This window comes from Diplotaxodon limnothrissa, linkage group LG18 (genome assembly GCF_057381915.1).
Source record: "Diplotaxodon limnothrissa isolate DT_005_m linkage group LG18, D_limnothrissa_male_GT1.1, whole genome shotgun sequence".
Classification (NCBI taxonomy): domain Eukaryota; kingdom Metazoa; phylum Chordata; class Actinopteri; order Cichliformes; family Cichlidae; genus Diplotaxodon; species Diplotaxodon limnothrissa.
In genome coordinates this window covers 27,980,071-28,007,947 of record NC_140613.1, presented here as the reverse complement: position 1 = coordinate 28,007,947, position 27,877 = coordinate 27,980,071, and the positions used below count along the sequence as shown (strand labels likewise).

The 27,877-nt window shown below is 42.0% G+C and overlaps 5 protein-coding genes across 6 annotated transcripts; 4 read left to right on the top strand and 1 right to left on the bottom strand.

Moving 5' to 3' along the window:
* The first annotated feature begins 4,000 nt into the window (after nucleotides 1–4,000).
* LOC146613896 (D-serine dehydratase) lies at nucleotides 4,001–7,931 on the top strand. The gene is made up of 10 exons (XM_085378149.1): nucleotides 4,001–4,061; nucleotides 4,628–4,783; nucleotides 4,882–5,011; nucleotides 5,342–5,492; nucleotides 5,598–5,778; nucleotides 6,189–6,307; nucleotides 6,789–6,915; nucleotides 7,064–7,126; nucleotides 7,224–7,329; nucleotides 7,421–7,931. Exons 2-10 carry the CDS (start codon nucleotides 4,638–4,640, stop codon nucleotides 7,508–7,510), a joined length of 1,113 nt encoding a protein of 370 aa, XP_085234275.1. The 5' UTR covers nucleotides 4,001–4,061; nucleotides 4,628–4,637; the 3' UTR covers nucleotides 7,511–7,931.
* A 358-nt stretch (nucleotides 7,932–8,289) lies between these two features.
* On the top strand, nucleotides 8,290–13,881 carry orc2 (origin recognition complex, subunit 2). The gene is made up of 16 exons (XM_085378133.1): nucleotides 8,290–8,353; nucleotides 8,593–8,664; nucleotides 8,757–8,915; nucleotides 9,500–9,586; nucleotides 9,709–9,798; nucleotides 9,890–9,921; nucleotides 10,017–10,074; nucleotides 10,167–10,477; nucleotides 10,568–10,677; nucleotides 10,760–10,892; nucleotides 10,984–11,080; nucleotides 11,155–11,301; nucleotides 11,379–11,550; nucleotides 13,455–13,516; nucleotides 13,591–13,709; nucleotides 13,798–13,881. Exons 2-16 carry the CDS (start codon nucleotides 8,595–8,597, stop codon nucleotides 13,879–13,881), a joined length of 1,731 nt encoding a protein of 576 aa, XP_085234259.1. The 5' UTR covers nucleotides 8,290–8,353; nucleotides 8,593–8,594.
* A 270-nt stretch (nucleotides 13,882–14,151) lies between these two features.
* On the bottom strand, nucleotides 14,152–17,233 carry cfap410 (cilia and flagella associated protein 410). 2 transcript variants are annotated; one of them, XM_085378427.1, is made up of 7 exons: nucleotides 17,056–17,233; nucleotides 16,911–16,929; nucleotides 16,772–16,818; nucleotides 16,433–16,662; nucleotides 16,100–16,250; nucleotides 15,904–16,000; nucleotides 14,152–14,501 (listed from the first exon to the last, which is right to left on the bottom strand). In XM_085378427.1, exons 1-7 carry the CDS (start codon nucleotides 17,130–17,132, stop codon nucleotides 14,337–14,339), a joined length of 786 nt encoding a protein of 261 aa, XP_085234553.1. In that variant the 5' UTR covers nucleotides 17,133–17,233; the 3' UTR covers nucleotides 14,152–14,336. The 2 variants fall into 2 exon arrangements, with proteins under 2 accessions (XP_085234553.1, XP_085234554.1); XM_085378428.1 differs by having other exon boundaries at nucleotides 16,772–16,800.
* A 300-nt stretch (nucleotides 17,234–17,533) lies between these two features.
* Nucleotides 17,534–19,836, top strand: rpl37a (ribosomal protein L37a). The gene is made up of 4 exons (XM_085377634.1): nucleotides 17,534–17,561; nucleotides 18,195–18,323; nucleotides 18,501–18,583; nucleotides 19,671–19,836. Exons 1-4 carry the CDS (start codon nucleotides 17,559–17,561, stop codon nucleotides 19,732–19,734), a joined length of 279 nt encoding a protein of 92 aa, XP_085233760.1. The 5' UTR covers nucleotides 17,534–17,558; the 3' UTR covers nucleotides 19,735–19,836.
* A 5,318-nt stretch (nucleotides 19,837–25,154) lies between these two features.
* Nucleotides 25,155–27,049, top strand: LOC146613892 (peroxisomal trans-2-enoyl-CoA reductase-like). Its single transcript, XM_085377945.1, has 8 exons — nucleotides 25,155–25,308; nucleotides 25,595–25,728; nucleotides 25,805–25,970; nucleotides 26,051–26,132; nucleotides 26,242–26,338; nucleotides 26,420–26,530; nucleotides 26,763–26,874; nucleotides 26,967–27,049. Exons 1-8 carry the CDS (start codon nucleotides 25,197–25,199, stop codon nucleotides 27,047–27,049), a joined length of 897 nt encoding a protein of 298 aa, XP_085234071.1. The 5' UTR covers nucleotides 25,155–25,196.
* The last annotated feature ends 828 nt before the right edge of the window (nucleotides 27,050–27,877 follow it).

Sequence of the window (27,877 nt, the reverse complement as noted above, 5' to 3'; positions counted from 1 at the left end):
TTCTTCCATTTCTTTTGTTTTTCATATTTGCAGTTGGTTAGCAACTGTAACAGTAGAATGGCTGTCACAATAACAGTGTAATGCCTTTTTACCAATAATGTAGTTTGGGCTGTTTCTTATAGTTACAAAGGGCTTTCAAAGTTTTTACATCAGAAGCCGATCCTGTTGCAACCCTCCCATAAAGGACTACTTTTTAGCAGCCCATCTATGACCCTTGGTGCAGTGGTGTAATTCCAATAGAAGACAATAGAATTATCCTCAATGAGCACACATTACAATCAGTACTTGGCTGATTGTCCCTCCTAAATGGAGGGACAGTAACTGCGTCTCTCCATTTAGGCTTGGACTTTGTATCTTTTGTAGGCTTGGACTTGACTTTGGGCAGGTGCAGTGCCTGCAGGCCCAAATATGTTGCTGGTTGGTCCACCTAATTATGATCACCTCTGGGTCCAAAAAATCAACATGGTGGTGTCCGTCACACTACACACAACACAGAGTGCAATAACCAGGGGATGAGGTCACGATGGCTGTGTCCAATTTGACATCACGTGTCAGCGTGTTTGTTTCAGTTCCTCAAGTTCACGAAGCCAAAGCCAGCCAGCCTGTGGCAAAAGACAAACAGCACCCCTAGCCGATGCACCAGCCAAGGAAGAGCCAACCGCTGCCACTGCCGCTGCTGTCTCGGCACCCTCAGAGCCTGAGCCCACGCCTTCCTCATTTCCTGATGACACATCCCTGAAGAACCAGGAGCCCCGCCTGGGACCCAAGCCTCGCTCACACAAAAGGGTCCTCAACCCTCCTGAGAAATGTCTAATGTGCTGAGCGTGCCACCTCTCCCAGTTTGTGTCCATAAACCTCTTTTTCTGCTCCCCTGTTAATCTTCTCCCATTCTTACACTGCTCTTTGATGGTCATGTGATCTCTACACCTAAATACAGCCCAGTTATTGTTGTTGTTCACACCTGACGCCTGGGCTCATAAGTTGTCCTCAACATCTTGCACTTTCATCCCCCGTTTCTGACTCCCTGCCATCTGTCTTCTCCTCGATATTCTTCTATAATGAAACCTGCATTTATTACAGTCACCAATGAGTCAGCTGAATGGCTAGCTGTCACATTATCACTTTAAGTGTAACACTTTTCAGTCTCAACTTTGCAGTTCCTGTTTTCATCGTTTGTGGTACAAGCATTTGTAAGTGTAATTTGTTTGGAGGCACAATCGTTGAATTTTGTGTATGTGAAAACATTTCTGCATCTCAGGAACGGTTTGGACTACTTGCATAATTTTCAGCTTGAAACTGACCTGCAATTTGGTTTGGCTAAAAATTTCACAGCAGACATTTGCCCAAATTTCTGGGAGCTTTCTGGGGTGAACACAGCTTCTCATCAGTTTAATACAGATTATAGCCTTGGGCTAATTTCCATCTGCAGACCCTCTGGCAGGTTGGTGTTACACACAAATTAGTAAAAACATACAGAGACAACAATAACAGGACAAAAACAGTGATCACATTAAATTAGAACAAACAATGACAAGAAGAGTGGAAAACAGAGGACAATACAGATAACAATAACGGAAACACATCAGTTATATTGCACAAACCCCACACATGCCCTGACTGTCCTGATATTGCACTGACCCATTACACTAATAGTTGTTTCCCTTTTTGTAATACACTAACTCTTTTTCACGTCCAACATAAAGCATGATTAAACATGATCACATGTTTGCGTGTGCCTCAGCCACCCTTTTAAGTGACTCTTAAAGATAGGGAGACTTGCACTTTCCCTCACTGACAGGGGAAGAGTATTCCAGAAGCTCAATGCAATGACAAAGTTCAGACCTTAACCTGATGGAAATCCGTTGGTGCGACCTTAAGAGAGATGTGCATAAACAAATACCCCCAAACTTCAATAAACTGAAGCAACATTGTAAAGAAGAGTGGACCAAAATTCCTCCACAGTGATGTGAAACAGCAATAAAATCATACAGAACATCATTGCTTCAAGTTATTACTGCCAAAAGTGCTGCAGGTTTCTCTGTGCTGCTTTTTTGTTGTTGTTGTTGTTGTTTTTTTTTTTTTGGGGGGGGGGGGGGGGGAGTCACTTGGGGAACAGTTTCAGGCCTTTATTGGCCAAGCTATCTATGATAGAGATGCAAAATCTATAGATTTGAACAATCATACTGAAAATCAAATGTTCAAAATGTAAATTTGGTGACAGGTTAACAGAAAGCTTGAAATATTTATTCTGACAGGGAATCCGTGTCTGAGATTTGAATATTTAACCCTAAAGGGCTGTTTTCATATCTGGAGGCAACGGGATTGTAAAGCATTGAGTTTCATTTTTGGTTAGTGCATCGGCATAATTATTCTGGCACCAAGCAGCGATGTGACCTGTGGATTACTGCAGGATAAAATAATACTTCTGGGCCCAGCTTTCAAAGTAAAAGCAGTTGTGGGAAACTGGCAAATGCTTTATTTCCATCAGCATTTAAAAAAGCTAAAGAATAAATAAATAAATAAATAAATAAATAAATAAATAAATAAATAAATAAATAAAAAGGGTGAGTGGTGCGCTGGATGAATGAGAAAACGACTCTGTGAAGACAAAACAAAGCTATAAAAATGTCCACGTGCACAGACATGCACACAAAAACTGCCTGACTCCTTGCTGGCTGTAACTCACCGCGCGTGATCACCTGTAATGTTCGTTAATAAGACAGACACGTGACCATTCTGATAGCCGTGTGCCATTTAAATTAGCATAGCTCACCAGCCATCATGGAAATCCGATAACAACGCAGTGGTGGGGGGTGGGGGGGTCGCTTCACATTCTAACTTTAAACAAAGGATTTTAAAGCTATTTGGTGTGGGTTTAAATCACATTTAAAAAAATCTTAACTTTAAAAAACTGATGAATTGATGATTATCTCATACATCAACACTTTGGAAAAGTGGCAAGAGGGAATCTCCCTCTAAGATCATTTCATGCACCTTTATGAGCAACATTTTACACTTCCATCACAGCTAAATGAGCCCTCATTCATTTGATCATATTTGGTTCATTTCCTGGGATTCATCTGTTCCTGGGATAGATGACAGTGTGAAGGAATTCCCAAGCTGGGCGCATGACTCTGGGTAGCTTGCATCAAAAACAAAAAAATGCTTTGATGCAGCCATTAACAGACCTTAGACTCCAAAACACATTGCTTGCATTAACTGAACTTTCAAAACAGAGCTACCTTAAATTACACAATTGAAACATATGTGTATTGTTTGTGTATTTATACACAAACACTCATATATATTCAAATGATTTTAAAAAAAAGTCCATTTACCTGTTACTACCACACCAAATCTGGTCGTTAGTACTTCCTGTCTTGTGTAGCCACTATGATCCTGGAGCATTTCCATTGTGTTTTGGAGTTTGTAAGTGCTTTGTCTCTAGGGGCCACCGTAAGTATACTTTTATTTATTCACTCCACATAAAATCTAATAAATAAATTATAAAATACAAAAAAAAAAAATTACATTTCAACTTTTAACCTTTTAAATGTTCTGCTTTTTCCTTTTAAATAAATTTTCAAGTGAAACAACACAAAACACTGCAAACCACAGCACAATAAAACATAAATTAAAATATGCAAAACAAGAAGAAGATACACATTCTCTGTCATATAGGTCTGGGATGATTTCTGGGAGAGTGTTTTCCTGCTTGGAATCGCAAACATGGGATTCACTGCATGGATAAACTTTCTGAATCCTTTTTCATCCGCAACTGAAAATAGTTGTGGATGATGACTATACCTTTCTAACGTGACGATGTTGTCTCTTGTTGTTGTCCCTGGCTCGCTATCTCTCTATTTCCCTCCTGCTCTGTTCCTGCTACTGTATTATATGCTACTATGCTTCTATATTAGTTTTTTTTTCTATGATTTATTTTATGATTTGCAAAAGGTTCTCCCTGATTGTACTTTTTTCATTATTTTTGACTCCTCGAGGACACCGTAGTAATGTGATCGGAACTTCCATAGAAAAAACAAATTCGCTGTTTTGAAAAGGTAAGCTGTGGTTTGTGCTGCATTTTTCTGCATTTTTTGTTGTTATTGTTGTTGTTTCCGATGCTTGTTAATGTGCTGGTGGTTCCCTCACTGTTTCACAAACGCTATTATGCAGATTCGAAAGCAGTATGATTTTAATTTATCTATCGTTATGATGCACGATAATATTATCGGAAGGTCTTTATAGTACCAAAAAGAGGAGGAATAAAAAACTGCTTAAAGAGTGAATTGGATCACATACGATTTGATGAGTTGCAGTGCATTTGTAAAGTTAGTGTTTAAGTTTAAGTTAGTGTTGTCAAAGTTCAAAGTGCGCTGCGTTACATAATCAGAGACGTTGCAAAACTACACCCAAGTGTGATGAAGTTTACTTGCTGATTCGTGCATGTATAGCAGATACTTATAAATATAACTATTGAAATATGCTGGTTGAGCCAATCATGCAATAGAATTTAATTGCATGGGAAATATCTGAAGTGCTTTGTGTGTGTGTGTGTGTGTGTGTGTGTGTGTGTGTGTGTGTGTGTGTGTGTGTGTGTGTGTGTGTGTGTGTGTGTGCACTCCAGTGCTGCCAGTATGGAGGGAGATCCTCTCTCAGCCCTGTGTACTCCTGCTTTTGTGGTGGACGTGGACAAAGCGAAGAGGAATGCCCAGAGGATGATCGAGCGCTGCCAGAAACTGGGAGTCCAGCTTCGTCCACACATGAAGACCCACAAAACCCTGTATGGATTCATACGCTCATGCATAGACACGCACACAGCACATGCTTACAGACTTGCTGCGTATACAGGATTCTGATGAGGTCTCTGTGTGTGTCTAGTGAGTGTGCTGACATTATGACGGGTGGATCACAGAGGTGCATAGTGGTTTCCACCCTGGCAGAGGCCTGTTTCTATGCTGACCATGGATTTGATGACATCCTCTATGCCTACTCTATTCCCTTTGATAAGGTTCTCTCAGCTCACACTTTAAATGTGTCCTTGTTTTATATTCTGTGAAATCATAAAAGCTGTAAAACATTAGAAATGGAAAAAATAGATTATTAATAACTGAGCCTGCTGAAAATGTATGAATCATATTTAGTAATATTATCACTAGAAACAATACATATATGTAAATATATGATACATGTATATCGCCATAGCACTTGCATGTAAAATAGCTCCAGTTCTATGCCATTACTTTGACATAATTTCTCATCACTTTTATATTTGTTAGTTGTTAATGTCCCAGCTGTGCTCTCTGTGCCATTTTTAATGTATGTCTCTGTGTGTCTTTAGGTAGAGCGTTGTGCAGCCCTGTCAGAGAGACTGGATCTCTTCCAGATTTTATTGGACCATCCTGATGCTTTGGAGCAGCTCCGAAAAAGACCCCTGAAAGATGGCCGGCAGTGGCACGCCTGGCTCAAACTCGACTGTGGCAATGGGAGAGGTAAACGTGCAGGGAAACCACGATAGATTTAATCATAAGTGCCTGAGCTACACTTCACTTCTCTGTTAACACGAGGATTGATCATGTGTCGGCTCTTTGTCATAGCTGGCGTCCTGCACTCGGAGCCAGGAGCGCTCAAACTGGCTGAAGCCATCGCTAAGACGGAGGGCGTGGAACTTACAGGAGTGTACGCCCACTGTGGGAATACCTATTACTGCACAGGAGTTGAGCAAATACAGGCTGTTGCCCAGGAAACCACCAAACTGACTCTGCAGTTCATGGAAAAGTAAGCTGAAAGCTTAAAAAAAATACACTGACTCATTAAAGCTGCTCTAATCAATAATTTTATCTCACTGGCTATTTAAGAACGCACACGACATAACAGCTGTTGCTCATACTCTTGAAAATTAGTTTTTATAAGCTGTTTTAACATCTTTGTTTTGGTTTCACAGCCCACAGGTTTCTTGTATTGAGTCATGCAGCTTTGTTTCCAGAAGCAACAAAAAAATCATACATCATATCTAAAAATGATGTATCCCATGTTTTGCACCAGACTGTAAACATGTTTCTGCTCTAAATTTAAGCATTTTCACATGGGTGTGACTGACTCTCTTTTGGAGCCATCTGGGAGAATAATTCTGCATTAACTTTCAACTGGTTTTTTGTTTGTGTGTTTTGGGATTTTTTTTGTGTCAGACTGAGGGCTGTTGGCATCATCTGTAAGTCCAGCATTGGCTCCACCCCTTCCTGTAGCCATCCAGTCAAAGACATGGCGCAGCTGAGCGAGGTCCACCCAGGAAACTACGTCTTCTATGGTGTGTACACATAGACCCACTGTTTCCTAGTTTAAAGGTGACGTGTAAAATCCACTTTTTCGTTATTTGTTGTGTATATTCAATATTCCCAGCGTGACTCAGTAAACATGACAAAGACCACGCCCTTTGACTTCACATCAGATGGGAAGCGTAGAATCAAAAGAGCCCTTTGCCCTATAAAAACAGTCCCCGACAGTACTGTCCTCTTAAGGTCATGACACATAGCTGCCTCGTAGTTTTGTCTACTTGCCCGACATGTTTCTAGTTGACTTCGGGACCCGACAATGTTTAAAGCTACAGGCGCTGAAACGGCCTGTTTGGAGCAGAGGTTTATTAAACAGTCTATAGGTATGGCAGGATAAATGACCTTATTGGTATTTTGAGCTGAGGAATAGTCGGGAGACATGTCACTCTTAAAATATATTTTTCAAAAGGGCCTTTAAATTACAATTTCTTTTAAATGCATGTTTGTGGCATGCAGATGTGCAGCAGTCTATGATTGGCTCATGCTGTATGGAGGACGTGGCTGTGAGGGTTCTCACAAGAGTCATTGGTCACTGTCCACACAGGAACCAGCTCCTGATTGACTGTGGATGGGCTGGAATCAGGTGGGTTCAACTTCATTCAATGGGAGCTAATACCTATCCCCTAAGTTCTGTTTTTTGTTTTACTCATCCCTGCTATCATCAGTGTAAGCTCTGTTTTGGAACAACCATGTAACTTAACCTTTCACCTACTCTTGCTTGTCTCTCTCAGTTTGGACGGAGCTGGAAAACTTCCCACTGGATACGCTGTGATCGAGGGGCATCCAAACCTCAAGTAATGCTCTGGGGAAAAAAATCTCAGTCTATTTTAGTATCTTTTTTCTCTTTTACTCTCAGTACCAATGTTAAATGTGACTGCCGTGTCCCTCCAGGTTGTTGTCTATGACCCAGGAGCATGGACGAGTGGAGCCCATCTCAGGACAACTGGACTACAGCAAATACCCCCTGGGCTCTCTGCTCACACTGATTCCCTACCATGTTAGTACTGAATGATTTATAGTACATCTTATTGACACATCAGTTTTATTGTACATTTTCCTGTTGTCAGACAATGTCTTTTTTTCTGCAGTCATGTGCAACAGCAGTGATGCATCCTGTGTACCATGTACACTCCAAGGGTCGTCTGGTAGGGAAGTGGACGCCCACTCGCGGGTGGTGAAGAGCTGGACGATGTCTCCCCCTTCTTGTCTCTTTGGGACAAGTGAGATATATAGAGACTCATTCCAAATAATTTACACATTAGAAACACATACAGCGATTCCTTCTTTGTTAGTGAGATGTGCCATCTTGATGGTAAAACATATAATTAATGAAAATATTCTCACTGTGGGCTTCAGAAGTTTCATACTGTAACAGAAACCATGTTGCACTAATGTTATGTCTTTAAAATTAATTTTTGTGTTCTGCACCTGTTTTTCACTGTCTGCAAGGAGACCTAGCTAGTGATGACTTAATAGAAAGTCATATCACTTGTGCTATCAGCTGTTAATACCAATGCTAATAAATGTTTATGAATGACCCTTTATATACAACTGCAAACTTTTGTGATTTATTTTTTCTATCAAAATAAAGATTTTCTTGGTCCCCTTTAATCTTCTATTTTTCTGTAATCTATGAATAAATAAGTGCCAGCGTTTGAACGGACACGCAAAAAATATCTTGGTGATAAATGTTTTTTTTAAATATTACAGAAAATACATCATTCGCATTAATAGTAACCTACATTACTTATTGAAAATATAATAATTAATCAGTCGGTAAAAACCCTTCCCCTGTAGGGTTTTAGCCGCACAGACTGAGCTGATGTTCGAAGTGCATTTTGGGAAATGTGGTTTTAGCTGGAAGCAGCGTTCCAGTTGGCCACTGAATGACCTTTCACTTGTCACGTGGTTTAAAAACTTCAGCGGGATGGCGCGGAAACTTGTCCCAGCAGCACACTGCCTTGCTGTCACTGTGTGAAAGTTGTGTTTACATTTTCATGTGGCGGTACTGACGCTGTACAGTAAGTTGTGTCGCTTTAGACGCGTTTCTGTTTTTATTTGGACTTTCGGCGTGTGGCCGCTGGTTGAAGCAGGGCTGCTTCTCGCTGTTTGAGAAGAATGGCCGCCCTTCACTGTTCGTGAATAGAAACGCACTGACTGAAAACCTGCGTTAGCATCTACACCTCTGAAAAGCAAATTATATGTTGTAGTGTTACGAGCAACTAACTAAAGTCGTGCTGGTTGTCGTTGTTATCTTTAGTCATGAGTGTGCTGGAGGTGAAGTTCATCGGGGATGGCGATGTCCTGGAGCACATCGTGGACAAGCAGGAGGGTATAGATGCTCTGCTACTGTAGAAATGTTAGTTTACGAGCACTTCTGTGTCTCTCTGACTCTGCTTTCTGTACTGTGCGTACCTCCATAAGGTGCGCAGAGCATCGCCGGGTCCGTTCAGAAGATGGTAAAGTTTAAGAGCCCGGCTGGACGACGGGGATGCAGAGAGGATGCGGAACATGATGGAGATGAAAATGGAGTCCACGATGAGCAGGATTATGTCCAAGCTTTAGGAACAGATAACGCAGAAGGTGAGTGCTGAGCAGGGGTAATGACTTTCTTCACCGGGAGGTTTGTTTTCTTTGCAGACAGACCGTGATCAGCTGACGATGCTGCTGACTCAGCTCTTTACTGCTCTTTGTAGATTTACCCAAATACGTTTGGAAAAATGCAGACAGACGTTGCCCGATTTTCTACATCTACACAGTCAGGCAAAGTACAAATGTGGAATTTAGCAAGTGCTGGTTCACCAGCTGAAATTCAACTTAGTGACAGAGACTGCATATAGTTAGCTCAAATCCCTACAAAAGCCTTGTAAAAAATATTCCTGTCACAGAGGTACTTATGATTATGGCAGGAGACTTTCTGTACACCTCAGTTTCACTCCATTGCACACATTAAGTGTGTTTGTAAGATGGACTATATTGCTGATATTGACATATTATATGCTTATCAATACTGGCATATAGGCATATAATTTTTGGTGGGAAATTTGAACATTCATAATACTGTGAAATTTTTAGCTTCGTATAAATGCATGAAAATATCTGAGGCTTTTTCTTTCTTTCTTGTTTAAATTCATTTTAAAATGACCAGTTTTCTCTTGGATTTACAGAAGATGAAGATGGCTTGTCAAGAGTGGCTGGATCCTCCATCTTTACCTTTCAGAAAGTCAAACGCAGCCACAGCATGGCCCAAACCGGTGAGAGCCTCCATTGTCTTCTCACATAGATCGGAAAACATTTGCATATTATACATCTCCTTCCAGTTCTTTCTTTAGACATCGTATATGCTCATTTTGTGTTGCACATTTTTCATAAACAGCAAGTGAGCTGGCTCGGACTCCTGGAAAAAGCGTGAGCTTCAGCGCGACCCCAAACTTTGAACCCTCAACCCCCAGTCGAACGGGGCGGAGTGAGTACAATAAACGTTCATCATCTTTTCCGTATATTCATCTTTCTGCTCATTTTCTCACAGTTAAGTATTTTCTTTTCTTCTATTTCAGACCTTAGAGGCGAAAGCAGAACACCACAGAAGGTGAGACCATAGAAACCTTTAAACTTCTTAAAGTCCAAAGCCAGCAACCTCTGGTGCCAACTTAAGAATTTTATTTTATTTTTACTTAATGGCAGAGCAAAAAGGTCCAGTTTGTCTCTACAACACCACACAGGCTCAGGAAGAGAATAGCAAGTGAGTCTGACTGGGAATAATTCAATTCATTCTAAGTGAAATTTCACCTTTCCTCTAATCTAAATGTTTTGTTTGTTTGTTTGTTTTTTTAGCTCCAAGCTTGCGGTCAGACAGCGACAGCGAGCTTTCACCCTCTGACTCGGGTGAGGAGGAGGATGAAGATGGGCTGGAGGAAGAGCAGAAAGGAAAGAAAGAGGATAAAGAGAACGTGACCACCCCGAGAACACCCAGTAAAGGTTTATCAGCAGCTCTCTACAAGACTCCTGCCAAGAAGAGCAAGAGCACGCCTGAACCTCAGAACCAGCCCAGTATGGTTGAGGAGTACTTCGAAGCTCACGGCAGCTCGAAAGTGTTGACGTCAGACCGAACTCTGGAGCGTTTAAACACCCCTAAACTTGACAGGGTTTGTTTTTAACTGCATTTTGAAACATTGTAAATGAGCTGCTTTCCTAATAGATTTAGTGTGAATTTATCTTTATTTTTGTTTTTGTAGGAAACGTTGGTCCGACTTCTGGAGGGAAAACAATCCTGCTACTCAAAAGAGATCCAGCAGCTGCACGACAAACACAGAATCCACTTTAGCAAATGGATGTTACAGTTACAGTAAGTGAGGTTGCAACGTAGTTGTGTGCATTTTCTGGTGTTTTAAGAGCAGTACAAAGTGTCTGTGCCGGTCTGTGTGTAGGCTGGGATTCAGCGTGCTGGTCTATGGTCTGGGAAGCAAAAAAGCTCTGCTGGAAGACTTCAGGGAGTCTCATCTGTCGCAAGAAATTCACCTTGTGGTTAATGGATTTTTCCCTTCCATTACTCTTAAATCAGTCAGTATACACACACACACACACGAAAATATTTTGCATAAATTGCATAATAAAATAAATATCCCTGATCATGAAAATTAAATTCTCACAGATATTAAACGCGCTGACGTGTGAGGTTCTGGATCACCAGGGAACTTTCCGAACCCCCTCGGACCAGATCCAGTTTATCTCCCAGACCTTAAAAGACAGTAAGCCCATCAAACTCCTGTGCATCCCAAGCATGTGTGGTTGTACCGCATGTTTTACACCGATGTCCTCACAGGCCCAGATCTGCACGTGTACCTGCTCATCCATAATATAGACGGACCCACGCTGCGAGGAGAGAAGACCCAGAGTGCACTGGGGCAGCTGGCATCCCTGCCAAACTTGCACATGGTGGCTTCTTTAGACCACATCAATGCTCCACTGGGTGGGTGTTCATAATAGTCTGCACTGAGGTGGTAATTCTGTCGAAATCTATCCTGAATACATCCTGCTTGTTTTCAGTGTGGGACCAGTTGAAGCAGAGCCAGTTTAACTGGCTGTGGTGGGAATGTGTGACGTTCCAGCACTACTCGGAGGAGACATCGTATGAAAACTCCCTCCTGGTGCAGCAGACTGGCGCTCTGGCTCTGTCCTCCCTCACACATGTGCTTCGCAGCTTAACACCCAATGCAAGGTAACTCCAAAGACCTACTGGGTAGTTGTTTTTAATCTTCTGTCTAAATGAACAAGGAGAGAGCCATGGGAGGAGCTTAATGAGTTATTGAAATACTAGGATCTAAATATGACATCAGATGAGAAATGTTAGCTCGCATATTAGCTTCCTTGTGATTCCTCCTAGTCCACTCCACAAAGTCATCCAATAGTGTTTTGCACTCCTGCCCATCACTAATACAGTGGTGTAAAAAGTGTTTGCCCTCTTCCTAGTTTCCTATTTATATGTTTGTCCCACTTAAAGTTTTCAGATCATAAAACAAATTTAAATATTAGACAAAGATAAAACAGGTAAATACAAAATGCACTTTCAAAATAAAGGTTTTCTTTATTAAGGGGAAAAATCCAAACCCACTTAAATAGGACCTTCCTGACAATGTGGAGCAGACTAGAAGATCCTCAAAAGCCAGTCATCACGCCACAATCCAAGGAAATTCAGGAACAAATGAGAAATGAAATAATTCAGATCTCTGTCTGGAAGAGGTGGGACCTGTGGGACTCCAGCGAACCACAGTGAGAGCTGTTATCCACAAATGGCAAAAAAACATGGAACAGTGGTGAACCCTCCCAGGAGTGGCCGGCCTACCAAAATTACCCCAAGAGCACCGCATCCAAGAGGTCACAAAAGATCCCAGAACAACATCCAAAGAACTGCAGGCCTCACTTGCCTCAGGTTAGGTCAGTGTTCATGACTCCACCATAAGGAAGAGACTGGGCAAAAATGGGCTGCATGGCAGAGCTCCAAGACGAAAACCTCTGCTGAATAAAAGGAACGTAAAGGCTTGTTTCAGTTTTCCCAGATGATCCCCAAGACTTTTGGAAAAATACTCTGTGGACTGAAAAGACAAAAGTTTAACTTTTCTGGAAGGTGTGTGTTCCATTACATCTGGTGTAAAAGTAACACAACATATCAGAAAAGGAAAATCATACCAACAGTAAAATATGGTGGTGGAAGTGTGATCCTCTGGGGCTGTTTTGCTGCCTCAGGACCTGAAAGACTTGCTGTGGTAAATGGAACCATAAATTCTGCTGTGTACCAAAACATACTGAAGGAGAATGTCCGGCCATCTTTTCATGACCTCAAGCTGAAGAGCACTTGGGATCTGCAGCAGGATAATGATCCAAAACACACCAGCAAGTCCACATCTGAATGGCTTCAGAAAAACAAAATGAAGACTGACATGAATCCGATACAGATGCTGTGAAATTACCTGACTGAATTACAGCAATTCTGCAAAGATGATTGAACCAAAGCCTCGGTCAGCAGTCACAGGCTGGGATGAGATGAACGTGTTTCCTGACATTTCCTGTAGCTTGTCTCTGAGTAGCAGTGGCTGAAACATATTAAAGGCACTTGAGAAATCAAAAAAAGGTTATCTTCACCACGCAGCTGTTATTATCTAGTTGCGAGTAAATATAGATGATTGCAATCATTCATCCACTCCCAGATTTGGTCTGTGTGCAAACTGCAGAAGGTCAACAGGTGTTTTCACCTGTGGTCTTAGATGGGCCCAGACCAGTTTCAAAAAACTGCATGTACAGACTCGACAGTCAAATCTTATTGTGAGAAGTGCTTCAAAACTTGTAGCTTTTCAAAGAGTTTATGAAACTTTTATTTCAAGAGTGACAACACAGCAAGTGTTTTTCTACCAGGACACTGAAGCCAAGAAAAATAGTAAGTATATACTCATAGGGAATATGGTTGTTTGTTGTTGAGAATGATATTGTTTCTTTTGGACAACCATTGTCTTTGCTGTGACTTTATTCACTCATTTCTGTTCTAAATTCTGTTTGAGTCTGACCTCTCTCATTATGTACAGAGCTGTTGGGGGGGGAAAACTCAACTGCTTGTTTTTCTTTTTGCAGAGGAATCTTTAAACTGCTGGTCAAGTTCCAGCTGGAAAACAAAGATAATCCTTCATACGCAGGTGCGCATTCACATTCGGCTTTTATGTCCCCGTTTTCTAGCGCAGTTTGTAATCACAGTTTGTCCTCTGTGCAGGATTGTCATTCCAGGATTTCTACCAGCGATGTCGAGAGGCATTCTTGGTGAACTCTGACCTCACGCTGAGGACTCAGCTGACAGAGTTCAGAGACCACAAACTGATACGGACACGCAAGGTGGACTTCCACTTTAGAATTCCCCAACTCTCATTCATTAAGTGTCTGCAGTACCTGGGGCTTATCACATTTATTTGCTTTGCTTCAGGGAGCAGATGGAGTAGAGTACCTGATTGTTGCTGTGGATGCAAGCACACTGATGGATTTCCTGGAGAACGAAGAGGGTGACTGAGTGGACGAGACTTCAGACTTATGAATCATCTCTTCCCGCAGATGTGCAGCAGCACAGTTACATTGGAATAAGATGTGAGCCCCAGGGTTCTGAACAGTTTAAATTATAGATTAAATGTATTTTTTGCACCTCTGACATTCACGTATACAGCCAACATCTATGTAAATAAAAACATTTAAAGTTAATGCATTGCTGTTTATTTTCTTTACAGAAATAGATTTACATTTAGCAAAACATACAATCTTTTGTTCTTACAAAGCAATAAGGCATGCAGCTATAAAAAGACAGCAGGGGAACTGATGAGTCCACATGTGAAAGCTGGAACTGAAGTAGTGTCATGCCATGCATATTGCAGGCAGATGTTAATGGGACAAAGTGGGCACCTTTTATGAACCTGAGCTTAGTGTTAAATGTGGAAGGATGGGGTTAGCCCTGAGCGCATGCTGTGAAACGTATCAATGTTGGATTTCAGCTGTTTTCTGTGTTTGCTGTGTCTTTGTAAGCCTTTCTGAGTCCAGTGTGTACATCTGAAGTCTGTTCTGTGTGGCGGTGTGTACAACATGAAGCTCCTCTTCATCCAAATCTTTCAGCAGCAGCAAAACTGCATCAAGAGCGTGCGACTGAAAACACAAGTTTTATTGTTAGCTGGCAGATTACAAACCAAACATTCCAGGTTTGAATGAATTTCACAATATAAATAGATCTATTGGCTCTATTATGCTTTTCCACATCATCTGTCCTATATACACACCTGCAGTGCTGGATGCTAATATTAGGCAAGGTCAGTTTCAAGTAATCATCTGCATAGGGCATGCAGTCCTATAACCTTAAAGCTCATCTTCATACTACTCTAAGTGATAGTATTCCACTAACAGGATGGAGTGCCAAGTTATCATCTAATGCTACCAAGCTTGGTTAGCAAACTGGATCCATAAACAGTATGAGTGCACCACAAAGAAACACATAACTGCTAATTAGTGCTATGCAACTATGCACCAGGTCATTATTTCTTAGATAATACCATTAACCTCCTCGGACCTGGCGTCACATTTTGGGTTATTTAGACCAAACTACTCAATTTTGCTCTACAAGGGCCTGATATCCACTTACGAGGACATTATACTGCTACTGTTCTATCAATTTTAAACGTATATTTTTAAATATCCTCATATGTGGCTCTCATTTCACTTAGAAACAAAAATTAGGTAAAAAAAAAAAATCTGGTAATTTTTTGTTTTTATATTCATCGTGTCCCAATCAGCCCAAATATCAAAGAGAAGTTAAAAATGCATGCCGTGGAAGAGTTCAGGTCTTAGGAGGGTAATATGCTCCAAAGGCCAAAAAAAAAAAAAAAAAAAAAAAAGGCACAGTAGTACTGTTATGGCAGTATTGACTAATCTAGTACCCAACAGTAACTCACCCATTTGCATTTGGCCTTAAGTTAGTGACGTGGACTCGGTTGGTTAGACTTCAACTTTGCTAGTTTGGGACACTAAACTCTACATTTCTATTGTATTGGTCAGTTGTTGCCATAATTGAATAAACTGTCTGAAAAAATGATATGGTCTGCTGTGAAGATATAGCTAGCACAGTAAATTGCACAGTTTCCTTAGTCTGTTACTGAATGCTCATTTTTTGTTATGTGTTTTTGTGAGATACACATGTACAGCTTATAAATGCTGCTGCTAGCATCAGCTGATAATGCCAACCAAATGGTGGAAAAGTCTAGATCGCCATAGAGCTAAAGTGGAGGCTCCAAAATACAGAGTCCCGAAAACAACTGAGGCGGTTACACACATCTTTTATATACTTTCTATGCTTGAACGTTTGATCATGAGGGGTGGCCAATCAAAAGAAAGCTGGCAAGGCAGCTCGTTTCAGACATTCTGTGAACTGAAAGGCGGCACCAAGCTACAGCCCAAGACAGAGGAGCGTTTGTTTGAACTGTGAGTCATACAAAGCTACTTTAGTAGAGTCCAGGCCCACAAAAATTTTAAGGGACACGGTGATGAGAGGAGCTACCTTTTTGATTGTTTTGCTTTCTCTGGTTGATGGAGAGGAAAGGGAAGAGAACTTGTCTCTGGAAAGTGGCTTCATTCCCAGCTCTTCTCTGATTTTGCTAGAAACAAAAGTTAACAGAAATATTTTCTTCTGTTAATTTTACTTCAGTTTTCGCATTTTCTGCAAACTATAAGTTGTTTCAGGCCACAAGACCTACTTTGTCTCCTCCATGTTGTAGTTTAGAGGGTCGTTCTCTGTCTCTGCATCCTGAAGTCCGTTGGTTGTATGCTGGTTCTGGATACTACCTGGGGGTGTTGTGACCTCTTCACCTTCCATGAGAGCCAGTGAAATTTCATCATCTGTCACTACTGTACACAGGAAACATTGAAGAATAGCTACAGTAAGAGTCAGACTTCAATTCAACTTCCTAGATCTGACACTGATTTTCAACCTCAACTTTTTCATGAGGAAGATGAGTGGCTGCTAATAAAGTGCTTAAACAGTCGAGGTAAGCAGACGGTAGTGTGGCCCCAAAACATCACACAGTCACCTTGGTTATCGAGTTTCTGGAGACGAGGGAGGCAGCGAAGCACTGTGAGGCGATACTGGGTGGCATCGGTTCCACAGCAGGGGTTCTCAGCTAGCCAGAGCACTCTGAGACGAGTTAACGGTCTCAGGTGAGAGAGCTCAGAGAGCGAGGGGATCATGTTCCTTCTCAGGTAGAGTTCACTCAGAGACAGACAGCCAGCCAGAGGAGAGAGAGACAAGATGCTGTTGACACTGCAGACAGATGAAAGAGAATCATAGCCTGGTGTTACTGGGTCGTCCCAAATGAGTCTGTGCATTTGTGACTGTGAAATGATTTTATGTGTGTGGCAAAGGGACCTACCTCAGTGTCAACACTTCAATGTTTGGCATCTGAGCGAAGATAGAAATCTTAGAAGACACATGAATCCATGCAACTTTCATTAAGTATGAACACTAAATTAATTGTCAGAGTAAACATGACATCCAAGTTTGCTACTCACATCAGTCAAGTTGCATCCCCTGCAAAAATAAGATGTAACCTAACGTTACCACAGATAGGAGACACAACACAAATGGTACCTGTTCACGTCAATGATCACTAAAAGGGCAACAAAATTACTGGTATGCCAAAATGGATGCACTTACCAGCAGTTCAGTTTTTTCACGCTCTCCAAGTCGGAGGCCTTCGCCTTAGCAAGAACCAGTTTCCGTGTTAGCTTCATAGCAAAACATTTAACTTCCTTTTAAATTAATAATATTTTCAATGGGCTAAATATTCACAAACAACAAAAGCCACATCGTGACAAGCTAATTGACCAAAGACTTCAACTCGCAGCCGCAGGGATGTTGTCGTACGCCACATTAATACGCATGCGCATATCAGCTTAAGCGTCCATGGTAACGGGTTAATATCTTTTATTTATAGTTTTCCGTAGATTACGCTGTTTTATCAAAAATTCTAATTTAGCTATAATACCAGAGCTAAAAAATATATTTATATATATTATCGTAAGCGAACTTTTACGTTTTTGTACAATGTCTGCGTTTTACGAAAACTCAAAGTCCCAGAATGCAGCGTGAACGGACTGAGTAAATCGCGCCTGCGCGTTAAGCAATCCCTCTTTGGACCTACGTCTCCCACTGAAACGATGGTGAGCAGAGCTTGTTCCGACCCTAATCCTTGTCAATCTTACAGTTTCACTGCTATAAATGATATAATCGCTTATTAGGAGGTTTCGTGTTGACCTTTTTTGCCATACCTAGCCTTCATTTATGTCCGTTTTGGGATTGGATCAGCAGTAAAAACGATGTTTTCATTCTCCATTGAGACAGAAATGGCGGCCACCATTGCTAAACTGTGTGAGCTCCAAGTACCGGGCAGGCTAGTGACACTAGCTCCTTAAGTCCCGGTCTTTTGAGCGTCCACAATTAAATAAGTCCGAACTGAAATGTGTAATGCCCCACCAAAAAGTGGTCGTTTGATACAGTTAAACGAGAACTGCTCAGTTGACTTTAGTTAGCATTTTGGCTAACCTGCTGAAAGGAAGCTTATGTTGGCTGGCTAATGGTCACAGCAGCTTCTTCACCCTTGTTGCTCAGATTTTGCAGGATTATAGTCAGAAGTAGTTTTTTTTTTCCGCTTTCTGGGGCCACCCTGGGCGCTTCTCCCGACACTTCTTCCTGTAGTAGTAACGGCAGAATGCTGAAGCCATTTGCTTGTAGTTTTAAACCACAAAATCCCATGGTTACTGTATTTTCTCACTGTGTGTTCATGTTATCCACAGGCCAAGCGCACCAAGAAGGTGGGGATCGTTGGTAAATATGGCACGCGTTATGGCGCGTCGCTGAGGAAGATGGTGAAGAAAATTGAAATCTCCCAGCATGCTAAGTACACCTGCTCTTTCTGCGGAAAGGTAAGGACAACAGTGGAGACCACCCACATAATGTACAGTAGCAAAGACCTGGTCAGTGTTAGAAATGCTTTCTGCAGACTACGCTGCTTACATTACATAATTGTAGTGCTCAAGGATGTGTCCAGATAAGTTGAGTTTCCACTTTTGTGTTCTCACTATGCAAATTTGTATTTACAGACCAAGATGAAGAGGAGGGCTGTTGGAATCTGGCACTGTGGGTCCTGTAGAAAGACAGTGGCTGGAGGTGCCTGGACTTACAAGTAGGTTACTTTCCCTCTTTGGTCTAATTCTGTCATTCGACTGCTGCAGAAGCTGAAGTTATGATTAGAAAAGGGGTTCAAAAATTCCCTCAGCTGTTTGTCTTTTTTTTTTTTTCTTCTCATCATTAAGTTTTTCTAACTTGGGTGACAGTGTGCCCACGGCGAAAGCAGGATTCTTTGTTTGTTTTCTGCTCACCCTCCACCTGCATTGATTGTGCCCCTCCACACTCAGAACACCTGTGTGATGTGTTAAAGCCTTTAATGGTCATCAGGTGTAAATAATTGTGTCCATCTAAAATAAATAAGCCAGAGTTGACTCAGTGAACATTCATATCACTCACTACATTACTTTGAAAAAAGTATCCAGTCATCTTAGAGACCTAATTAAACTTTGAAATTCAATCTACTCAGCCTGAGTGATCATTTAAAGGGTATGTGTCCAGCTTTGTGCTGTGCACACACTTTCTTACATGCAGTTTGCATTTATATGGTGCATGACAAATGTGATGTAGCTATATAACCAGCTCCCTCTCCGGTGAGCTTCTGATACTCCAGCTCTACGTATCTTGGCCTGCTGCTGGTGATGGTAGGTGTTTTGCTCGACTGTGGCACATGAACCAGTTCTCCACATGGTTTCCTTAGATTCCAGATAGCAGGAGGAAGACTTGTTAACAACTTGAGTCCAAGAATTTTGTGCTTGAGTGCATCAGGCTGTTGGCCAAGGTTTTCTCTAGAGAAGGAGCTTACTAATATCAAGAACTGGCACAGTAGTAACCTGGAGAGAAACCAGCAGGTAGGAAAGGCAGAGGCTGGATAGATAGCAGCAAGTTTAAAAAATAAAAATGAATTACAGCAACACTGCATTCAGTCTAATAAGTAACAAACCAATAACTTAAGTGGAAATGCTTGTTTCTCCGTTGATGCTAAAAGGCTTCAAAGAAAAGTGAATGTTCTTGGTCTTGGCGAGTTCACAAAAACCAAAGTGGTTCTCACTACAGAGCAACGTGTCCGTCCTTCAAAAACATTGAGAATGTTGTGTTTGTAGAAGCTAATAATTGTCTTTGCACCCCCCCAACTTCTCTTGCAGCACAACATCTGCTGTCACAGTCAAGTCCGCTATCAGGAGGCTGAAGGAGTTGAAGGACCAGTAAACCAGCGACCATGATAGCTGGTGGATTTGGGACTTTGTTTTCTATCATTTAACCGAGCTGGACATGTCCTCAACATCCAAAAATAAAACAGTCTGGAGCGGAGTTTGTGTCTTTGTACGTTTGTTTACTGTGCAGCTGTAAAATAGAAAGTGCGAGGGTTGTAACCTGCAAGAAGACTCTTCAGTAGCCCTTCATTGAGGATACTTCGGTGGAGTTCAGGTTATCTCTAAACCCTCTGAAACAGCAGGTCTTTTTGGGTGGGGGGTAAAATGAGAAACCACAGGGGGTCTTTGAGATCTATGGGTAACATTTTGGTTTCAGTGAAGCATCACGTGGGAATGTCTCTGCAAAGTTAAAGGAAACATTGATGTGAAATTATAACTAATCTATCTGTAACAGCTGCAAATACATGTGTTACACCCGTACACCTTTGATTACTAGGCAGGATGTCAATTTATCCATCCTTGTACAATTGCTTTAGAATGATATCAGTTAACCTTGTATGTCTTGGTGCTGTGAGAGAAAACATGCAACCTGTGAACTCCACGCAGAAAGAGCCCAGCCAAACTGGTTTAAGCTTTATTGCAACAAGTCAACATTGCTGACTGCTCCATCGCTGTGGGACATGCATTAGGACCACTTTGGTGAGAAAAATGGAAAAAATAGTTTTAATGAATCAAATGGTTAGGTTGAAAATATACACAAATTTGTTGATAAGATGATGAACAGTAAATATAAACCAAAATAATCTAACCTTTTTGGGCTGGAAGGGGAAAAAACTAAAATCTAACACTGATCCAACCTGTTCCATGGAGCTCAGAAACATTTATTTAAATGAATTAAATAGCATTTACACTCACACGAAAACATTTGGTAACCCCTCTCAGCATCATAATAATTCACTCTGTTTTCACCAAAAAAGATGACATTGGTATGTCTTTTATTTTCTAGGAATATCTGAGTACTGCTGTGTTTTCCAGAAAAAGATTTTTAGTGAAGCAGTATTTACTTGTATGAAATTTAATGTAAAAACCTGCTGTGCAAAGAATTGGGTACACAACAAAATTAGCTTGTTAAGTCTTGAACTTTAAATACAGATGTGTCCAATCATAAGAAAAGGTATTTAACCTTTGGATGCACAACCTACCAATACCTACACTCTTCCACGAGTGGGGTCAAAAATGACCCCAAATAGAAACAATGCATTTTGCTATAAACTCTGTTATTCTTCAAAATCTTTAAAACGAAGAGTTGTAATATTTTCATATTCCAGGTATTCCTCATAAAACATGTTTGTGACATTTTTATTTATTTTTTCATTAATTTTAAGAAATTGCAGTTTTTGTATCACTTTTGTATGCTTGCTCTGCATATACTGCAGAAGCTGGGTCTTCCCTCTGAAAGGCACAAGTTGTTCATCCACTGTAACACAATCACTGAGGATGAAATTCTGCCTGCAGTTAACCAGGAACACGCCCCATATGTAGCAGAAAGCTGCCATGTGGTTTGTTTTCAGTTGGTAGGCTCTGGTCCTCTTGTCATCAATGTGCAAGAGAGGGCAAATATCTTTAAATCTTTGAATTGACATAGTGGCCTTGTAAATGGGTTATGCAGAGGACTCCCAAAAAACACACCGACTGGTACATCCCAGTTCTTCTCACTTCCTGCAAGAATGGTCAATCAAATGAACGCCAGGATGTTTGATTACATCTTTCCACTCTTTTCCCCTGTCTGTGGCTACTCTTTGTGCCTCTATGTTTGTGCATGTCAGCACCTCTTCTATTAAATTATCAGACATGAACATCTTCCATGCATTTACTGGGGAGAAAGTACTAAACCCAGGTGCAAGCCCTGGCCGACTAATTCAGAATATTGTGGCTAGAGCAGTAAGAGGGGCTCATTCTGTTAGACTCAATATCCATTTCCTCCTCAGAAGACTCATCAGAAGACTGGCCTTGTTCAGTGGGGGGGGGGGGGGCAATAGTCTGGGTCCTCTATATCTTAGATGTCAGATTCTGAGTCAGTGCTGATGGGCTCTTCATCCCATCCGTCCTGGATCATTTGTAGGTCCAGGTCCACAGGGATCCTAGCTGGCCTCATAGCAGCCATGTTACTTTAAATATTTAAAAATAAATAAATCAGAAAGAACAAGGTTTGAAATGCACAGGAAATTATAACCAGGGCTGTACATAAATGGTCCTGAGGTGCGCATTTGCTGTCAAAATAAAAGATAGATTCATTTAGGAAGAAAGAGCTTTGGACTGATGAAATAATAGAGTGTTTTGGTCATAACAAAAAGCACTTTACATGGCAGAGGAAACGCCACATTCCAAGAAAAACACCTGCTACCCACTGTCAAATTTGGTGAAGACTTCAACATGTTGTGGGCTGTGGGGCTAGTTCATAGACTGGGGCCCTTGTTGAAGTCCAGGGTCGGATGAAGACCCTGGACTTCAGAGAGAATAACAGAGAAATCCTCAGCAATCCGATGACCCCCTCTGAGCAAGCACGTGACAACAGTGGGAAGGAAGAACTCCCTTTTAACAGGAAGCAACCTCTGGCAGAACCAGGCTCAGGGAGGCGCAGCCATCTGCTGAGACTGATTGTGGGGGTGAGGGGAGGGGGACAGAGACAAAATACACACTGTAGAAGAGAGCAAAAAAATAAAAAAAAGGATAATAACAATGCACAGTAGTGAGGTGGGATGTGGATGGGGCAGCTTCCGCAATGGAAGTGAAGGAAAGTGGTATTTGGTCTGCAGTATTTTCAAAGGTTACAGAGATAAAGCAAAAAGCTACCGGAAGAGATCCAGAAGAGGGCGCTGTTGGTGCTACGCTCCCTCGGTTTTCCTCAGCGGGGCCCAGAAACAACACAGGCTTTGGTGTTTGTGGTTTGGTCTCTCAGCGTGACTGTCATTGTTCTCCCCTCCAGTCTACAAAGCATGGATGAAGGAGCACGGAGGCGCCATCGTCAGCATCATCGCCAACAGGTGGAACGGCTTCCCAGACGCGGCGTAAGAACAGTTTCCCTCATTATTCACACACAAATCTGCAAAGTCACACAGTTTAAAAAAAAATAAATTAATTTGCCTGCTGCATGGTGTGTCTCCTCCTCCCCGACAGCCACACAGGACCCCCTGATGATCCTCTAATCGCCTGAGCCAAGGTGTGAAACTGGGCGTGGGTCCCAATCAGCCAGAGTTTCGGGTGTGTTCATTGTGAAACCTGGCCCCACCTTATCATGCAAATTCCTGAGGCCAGATGGCCCAGGATGTGAGTGGGTGTTAAGGCGTCTGGGAAGGGATCTCAAAACTGGATTATAGATGGCAGAGAGTTGGTGTCATAAACCCCCGCCTCTGTTCAAAGATGGTCGCTCACAGTGGACATAGATGGCTTCTTTCACTCCTCTTTCAAACCATCTGTCCTCTCTGTCCTCTATGTGAACACTGGCATCCTCGAAAGAGTGTCCTTTATCCTTAAGATGCAGATGGACTGCTGAGTCTTGTCCTGTGGAGGTGGCTCTTCTATGTTGTGCCATGCGCTTGTGAAGTGGCTGTTTGGTCTCTCCAATGTAGAGGTCTGGGTATTCCTCGCTGCACTGTACAGCATACACCACATTGTTAAGTTTGTGTTTTGGAGTTTTGTCTTTCGGGTGAACCAGTTTTTGTCTGAGCGTGTTGCTGGGTCTGAAATGCACTGGGATGTCATGCTTGGAGAAAACTCTCCTGAGTTTTTCTGATACACCGGCTACATAGGGGATGACAATGTTGACAATGAACACACCCGAAATTCTGGCTGATTGGGACCCACACCCATTTTCACACCTTGGCTCGGGCGATTAGAGGATCATCAGGGGGTCCTTTTGTCCCTCTGTGGGGGGTTACTCCCACTAGGTTTATATCTGGGACTCTCCACCATTTGACCTTAGAACTGAAGAAGCTTCTCGGATGAGAGGTGAAACGTCTTCAAGTAACTTAAAGAAGTCCAGACGCTTTTCTTTGCAAGCTCCTTTGACTACGATGACCTGGATGACTGAGAACCTTCACAGACATAGCTCTCTAACACAACTGCACTGTAGTCTTCACAGTAGATTTAGTACGAGGAGCTAAATTCTCGTGTTTGTCTCCAGACCACAGTGCATGGCCTGAAGCTCCAGAGGGGGAGAACCTGGATGCTCTGAATGAACTGGTCGACCCAAAAAGCAAACTCTGATTCACTCATGGGACGGGCGAGAGCACAAAATCCCCACGCCAAAAAGCATTGTGGACTCTGAGCCACAAACACTGTTAAGCACACCGTGCTGGCCTGGTTAGAAAGTCTGTATTTGTAGTGTGTGACTGATTATTGAGAATCTGCACATAATTGTATGTAATTAATAGCACTACAAGTGTCCAGAGGTAAAGATTTGTAACATTCCAGCTGCTGAAATGTACATATCGTTTTTCTTTCCAATGCTCTTGTCAGTAAGTCTTTGAACAAAATTTAATAAAACTGTAAAACAGAACAATATCACTTGTATTTTTTATTTGTTTTATTTAACCTCTTCGCGTCTGTTTTGAACTCATTATCTCATAAAAGAGTCTTAAAAAGATGTCTAACTATATATTAAACAGATGGGAAATACTTTATATCATATTTAGCACTTCTTTTGTTACAGCAGTTGACAGGAATATGAAATGACATTAGTACTAATAATGATAATATGTGGAAAGGGATTCTCTGCCTGGCAGATATGTTGTATTATAGAAGGTTACAGCATGTGGTATCAAAGGTTTCCTGCATCTGTTCTTGGTGAATTGTGTAAATTGCACGTGAGAAACCAAAGAATGTGATCCCCATTATTATAAATGGGAGTAAGCTCTCGACAGCATGTAGATGATTACAAACTGTTCTCGCAGTTTTGACCTGTGTGCGTTTTAGTTTCGCTCTTACAGCAGGCGACAGGGAAGGGGCGTTTGAAAATAAATGTTAGAGCAAATGCAAACAGAAAAACGCCTCTTGCTGACGTAATGTTTGCCTCCTTGTATGTGTGAAGTTGAGGTTTGATTGACATATTATCCACTAATTGGTCGGTGATTTTAACCAGGCAGGTAATGCAGTGATAATGTTAATTAACTATTTAAAGGTAGTTAATCGCTGTTAACTTTGTCCGAGGAAGTGAAAATCGTCAATGTCAGCATTTTTGTGTTTGTTACAATTACAACATCACAGTAATTCCAGTAAAAAAACTGTCCCTATTCACGCTTCCACTTTCGTCTCACTTTACGGAAGCACAGCTTCATACACTTTGCGGTCAGCATTACTAAAACATGGACCACAGTAGTCAACAGTGCTATTACATCCAGGCTGAAGGACTGGAACCAGTAGAGTTCACGGAGAGCCGATTTGAGTTGCTTTGCTCCTTTATGCCGCATCACAAATTCTGACTCCCTCGGCCTTCCTCAGCGGTACCACGCAACAAGGATGGGGGCTTCCAGTGTTTTCCGACCGGGCTTGTTCAACCATAAAGTTGCAATAGTGACGGGTGGAGGCACCGGGATCGGTAAAGCTATCTCTGCGGAGCTGCTGGAGCTGGGTGAGTGAGTTCTAATAGTTGTTGTAGCGCAAAGAGTCTGAAGTGAGGAGCAGCTGAGTGACAGCAAGTGAACTTCGACACAGATACAAACAAGTCTGTAAGAGTCGCACCAGTCCCTCGGTCAAGTGCGCGCAGGGACACTGAAAGTGTGGCTGTGAGTGTTCGCTAACAGCTGGAAACACCAAACATCTGGTGGCTTTCAGTGTTGTTTCACAGTAAATTGACTCGAAGCTTTATTTCGGAAAGTGCTGTAATTGTTTTTCGTGGCTCACTTGTTGGTCTTCAGGCTGCAGTGTGGTGATCTCCAGCAGAAAGGCAGACAGGCTGGAGGCAGCAGCTCGGGAGATGAGACAGAAAATCCCTCCCTCCAGTCCTGCAAGTGTCACTGCTGTGCCCTGTAACATCCGCAGCGAGGAGGAGGTGAGCAGCTCTGCATCTGCTGCTCGTTTCAGTGCGTAAGTGGCTGATTTTCTTTTTGTCTTTCTGTCATTTGAAGGTGAAGGCTCTTGTGTCATCAGTGCTGAAGCGATATGACCGTATAGACTTTCTGGTGAACAACGGAGGAGGTCAGTTCAGAAGCCCTGCAGAAGACATGTCCTCTAAGGGCTGGAAGGCTGTGGTAGACACCAACCTGACAGGAACCTTCCACTGCTGCAAGGAGGGTGAGCCGGGCACAGATAACACAGGCTTTGGTGTTTGTGGTTTGGTCTCTCAGCGTGACCGTTGTTGTTCTCCCCTCCAGTCTACACAGCATGGATGAAGGAGCACGGAGGCGCCATCGTCAGCATCATCGCCAATATGTGGAACGGCTTCCCAGACGCGGCGTAAGAACAGTTTCCCTCATTATTCACACACAAATCTGCAAAGTCACACAGTTTAAAAAAAAAAAAATTAATTTGCCTGCTGCGTGGTGTGTCTCCTCCTCCCCAACAGCCACACGGGAGCAGCGAGGGCAGCGGTGGATAACTTAACTAAGAGTCTCGCCATCGAGTGGGCAGCCTCGGGGGTCCGAATCAACGCTGTTGCACCTGTGCGTACAGCTCAGCACATAATCAGTTTTGTTTCAGTTTTTCAAGATGTGCATGATTTTCATCTCTCTGTTTGGCTGCAGGGTAAAATCTTTTCCAAAACAGCGATGGAGAACTATAAAGGTAATAGACCAGATCTTTTCAAGATGTCCGTTCCATTCACTCCTTCGAAGAGGCTGGGAGTGCCCGAAGAGGTTTGTTAGAGAAAAAAGTCTCCTTAAAATGTGTTACAGACAGAATGACTTTAACATATAAGTCGGAGTAATTCTAATTCTGAAAAACGAAAAAAGAACCCAGACCCCAAAGGTCTCACAGTGCTCCATAAACAGCATTAGGATATAAAGAAGTTGTGAAGCCATACAATAGAAGGAGAAAGGCTAAAGCACAACTGTACTGAACAATTTTTGAATTGCCGTCTTTGCCCAGGTCTCATCTGCAGTGTGTTTCCTGCTCTCTTCTGCTGCTTCCTACATTTCTGGAGCCACGTTGAAGGTCGATGCGGGACAAAGTTTGTATACATCCATGTGGGAGATACCGAGTACGTATAGCTCTCTAACACAACTGCACAGTAGTCTTCCCAGTATATATTAGATTTAGTATGAGGAGCTAAATTCTTGTGTTTGTCTCCAGACCACAGTGCATGGCCTGAAGCTCCAGAGGGGGAGAACCTGGATGCTCTGAATGAACTGGTCGACCCAAAAAGGAAACTCTGATTCACTCATGGGACGCGCGAGAGCACAAAATCCCCACACCAAAAGGCATCGTGGACTCTGAGCCACAAGCATTATCAAGCACTGTATTTGTAGTGTGTGACTGATTATTAAGAGTCTGCACATTACTTTATGTAATTAATAGCACTACAAGTGTCCAGAGGTAAAGATTTGTAACATTCCAGCTGCTGAAATGTACATATTGTTTTTCTTTCCAATGCTCTTGTCAGCAAGTCTATGAGCAAAATTTATTAAAACTGTAAAACAGAATAATATCATTTGTGGGTGTTTTTATTTATTTAACCTCTCCGTGTCTGTTTTGAACTCATTATCTCATAAAAGACTCTAAAAGATCCCTGATTACATTAAACAGATGGGAAATACTTTATATCATATTTAGCACTTCTTTTGTTACAGCAGTTGACAGAAATATGAAATTACATTAGTACTAACCAGTGTTGGTAAAGTTACTTGAAAAAAGTAATCAGTAACTAATTACTGTTTAGTTACTGATGTGATTCTTGGACTGGCAGATATTTTGTATCATAGAGGGTTACAGCATGTGGTATCAAAGGTTTCCTGCATCTGTTCTTGGGGAATTGTGTTAAATGTACTTGAGAAACCAAAGAATGTGATCACCACTATTATAAATGGGAGTAAGCTCTCGACAGCCTGTAGATGATTACAAACTGTTCTTGTAGTTTTGGCCTGTGTGCATTTTAGTTTCACTCTTACAGCAGGCGACAAAAAAGCAATATTTTCACCAGGGAAGGGGCGTTTGAAAATAACTTTTAGAACAAATGCAAACAGAAAAACGCCTCTTGCTAACGT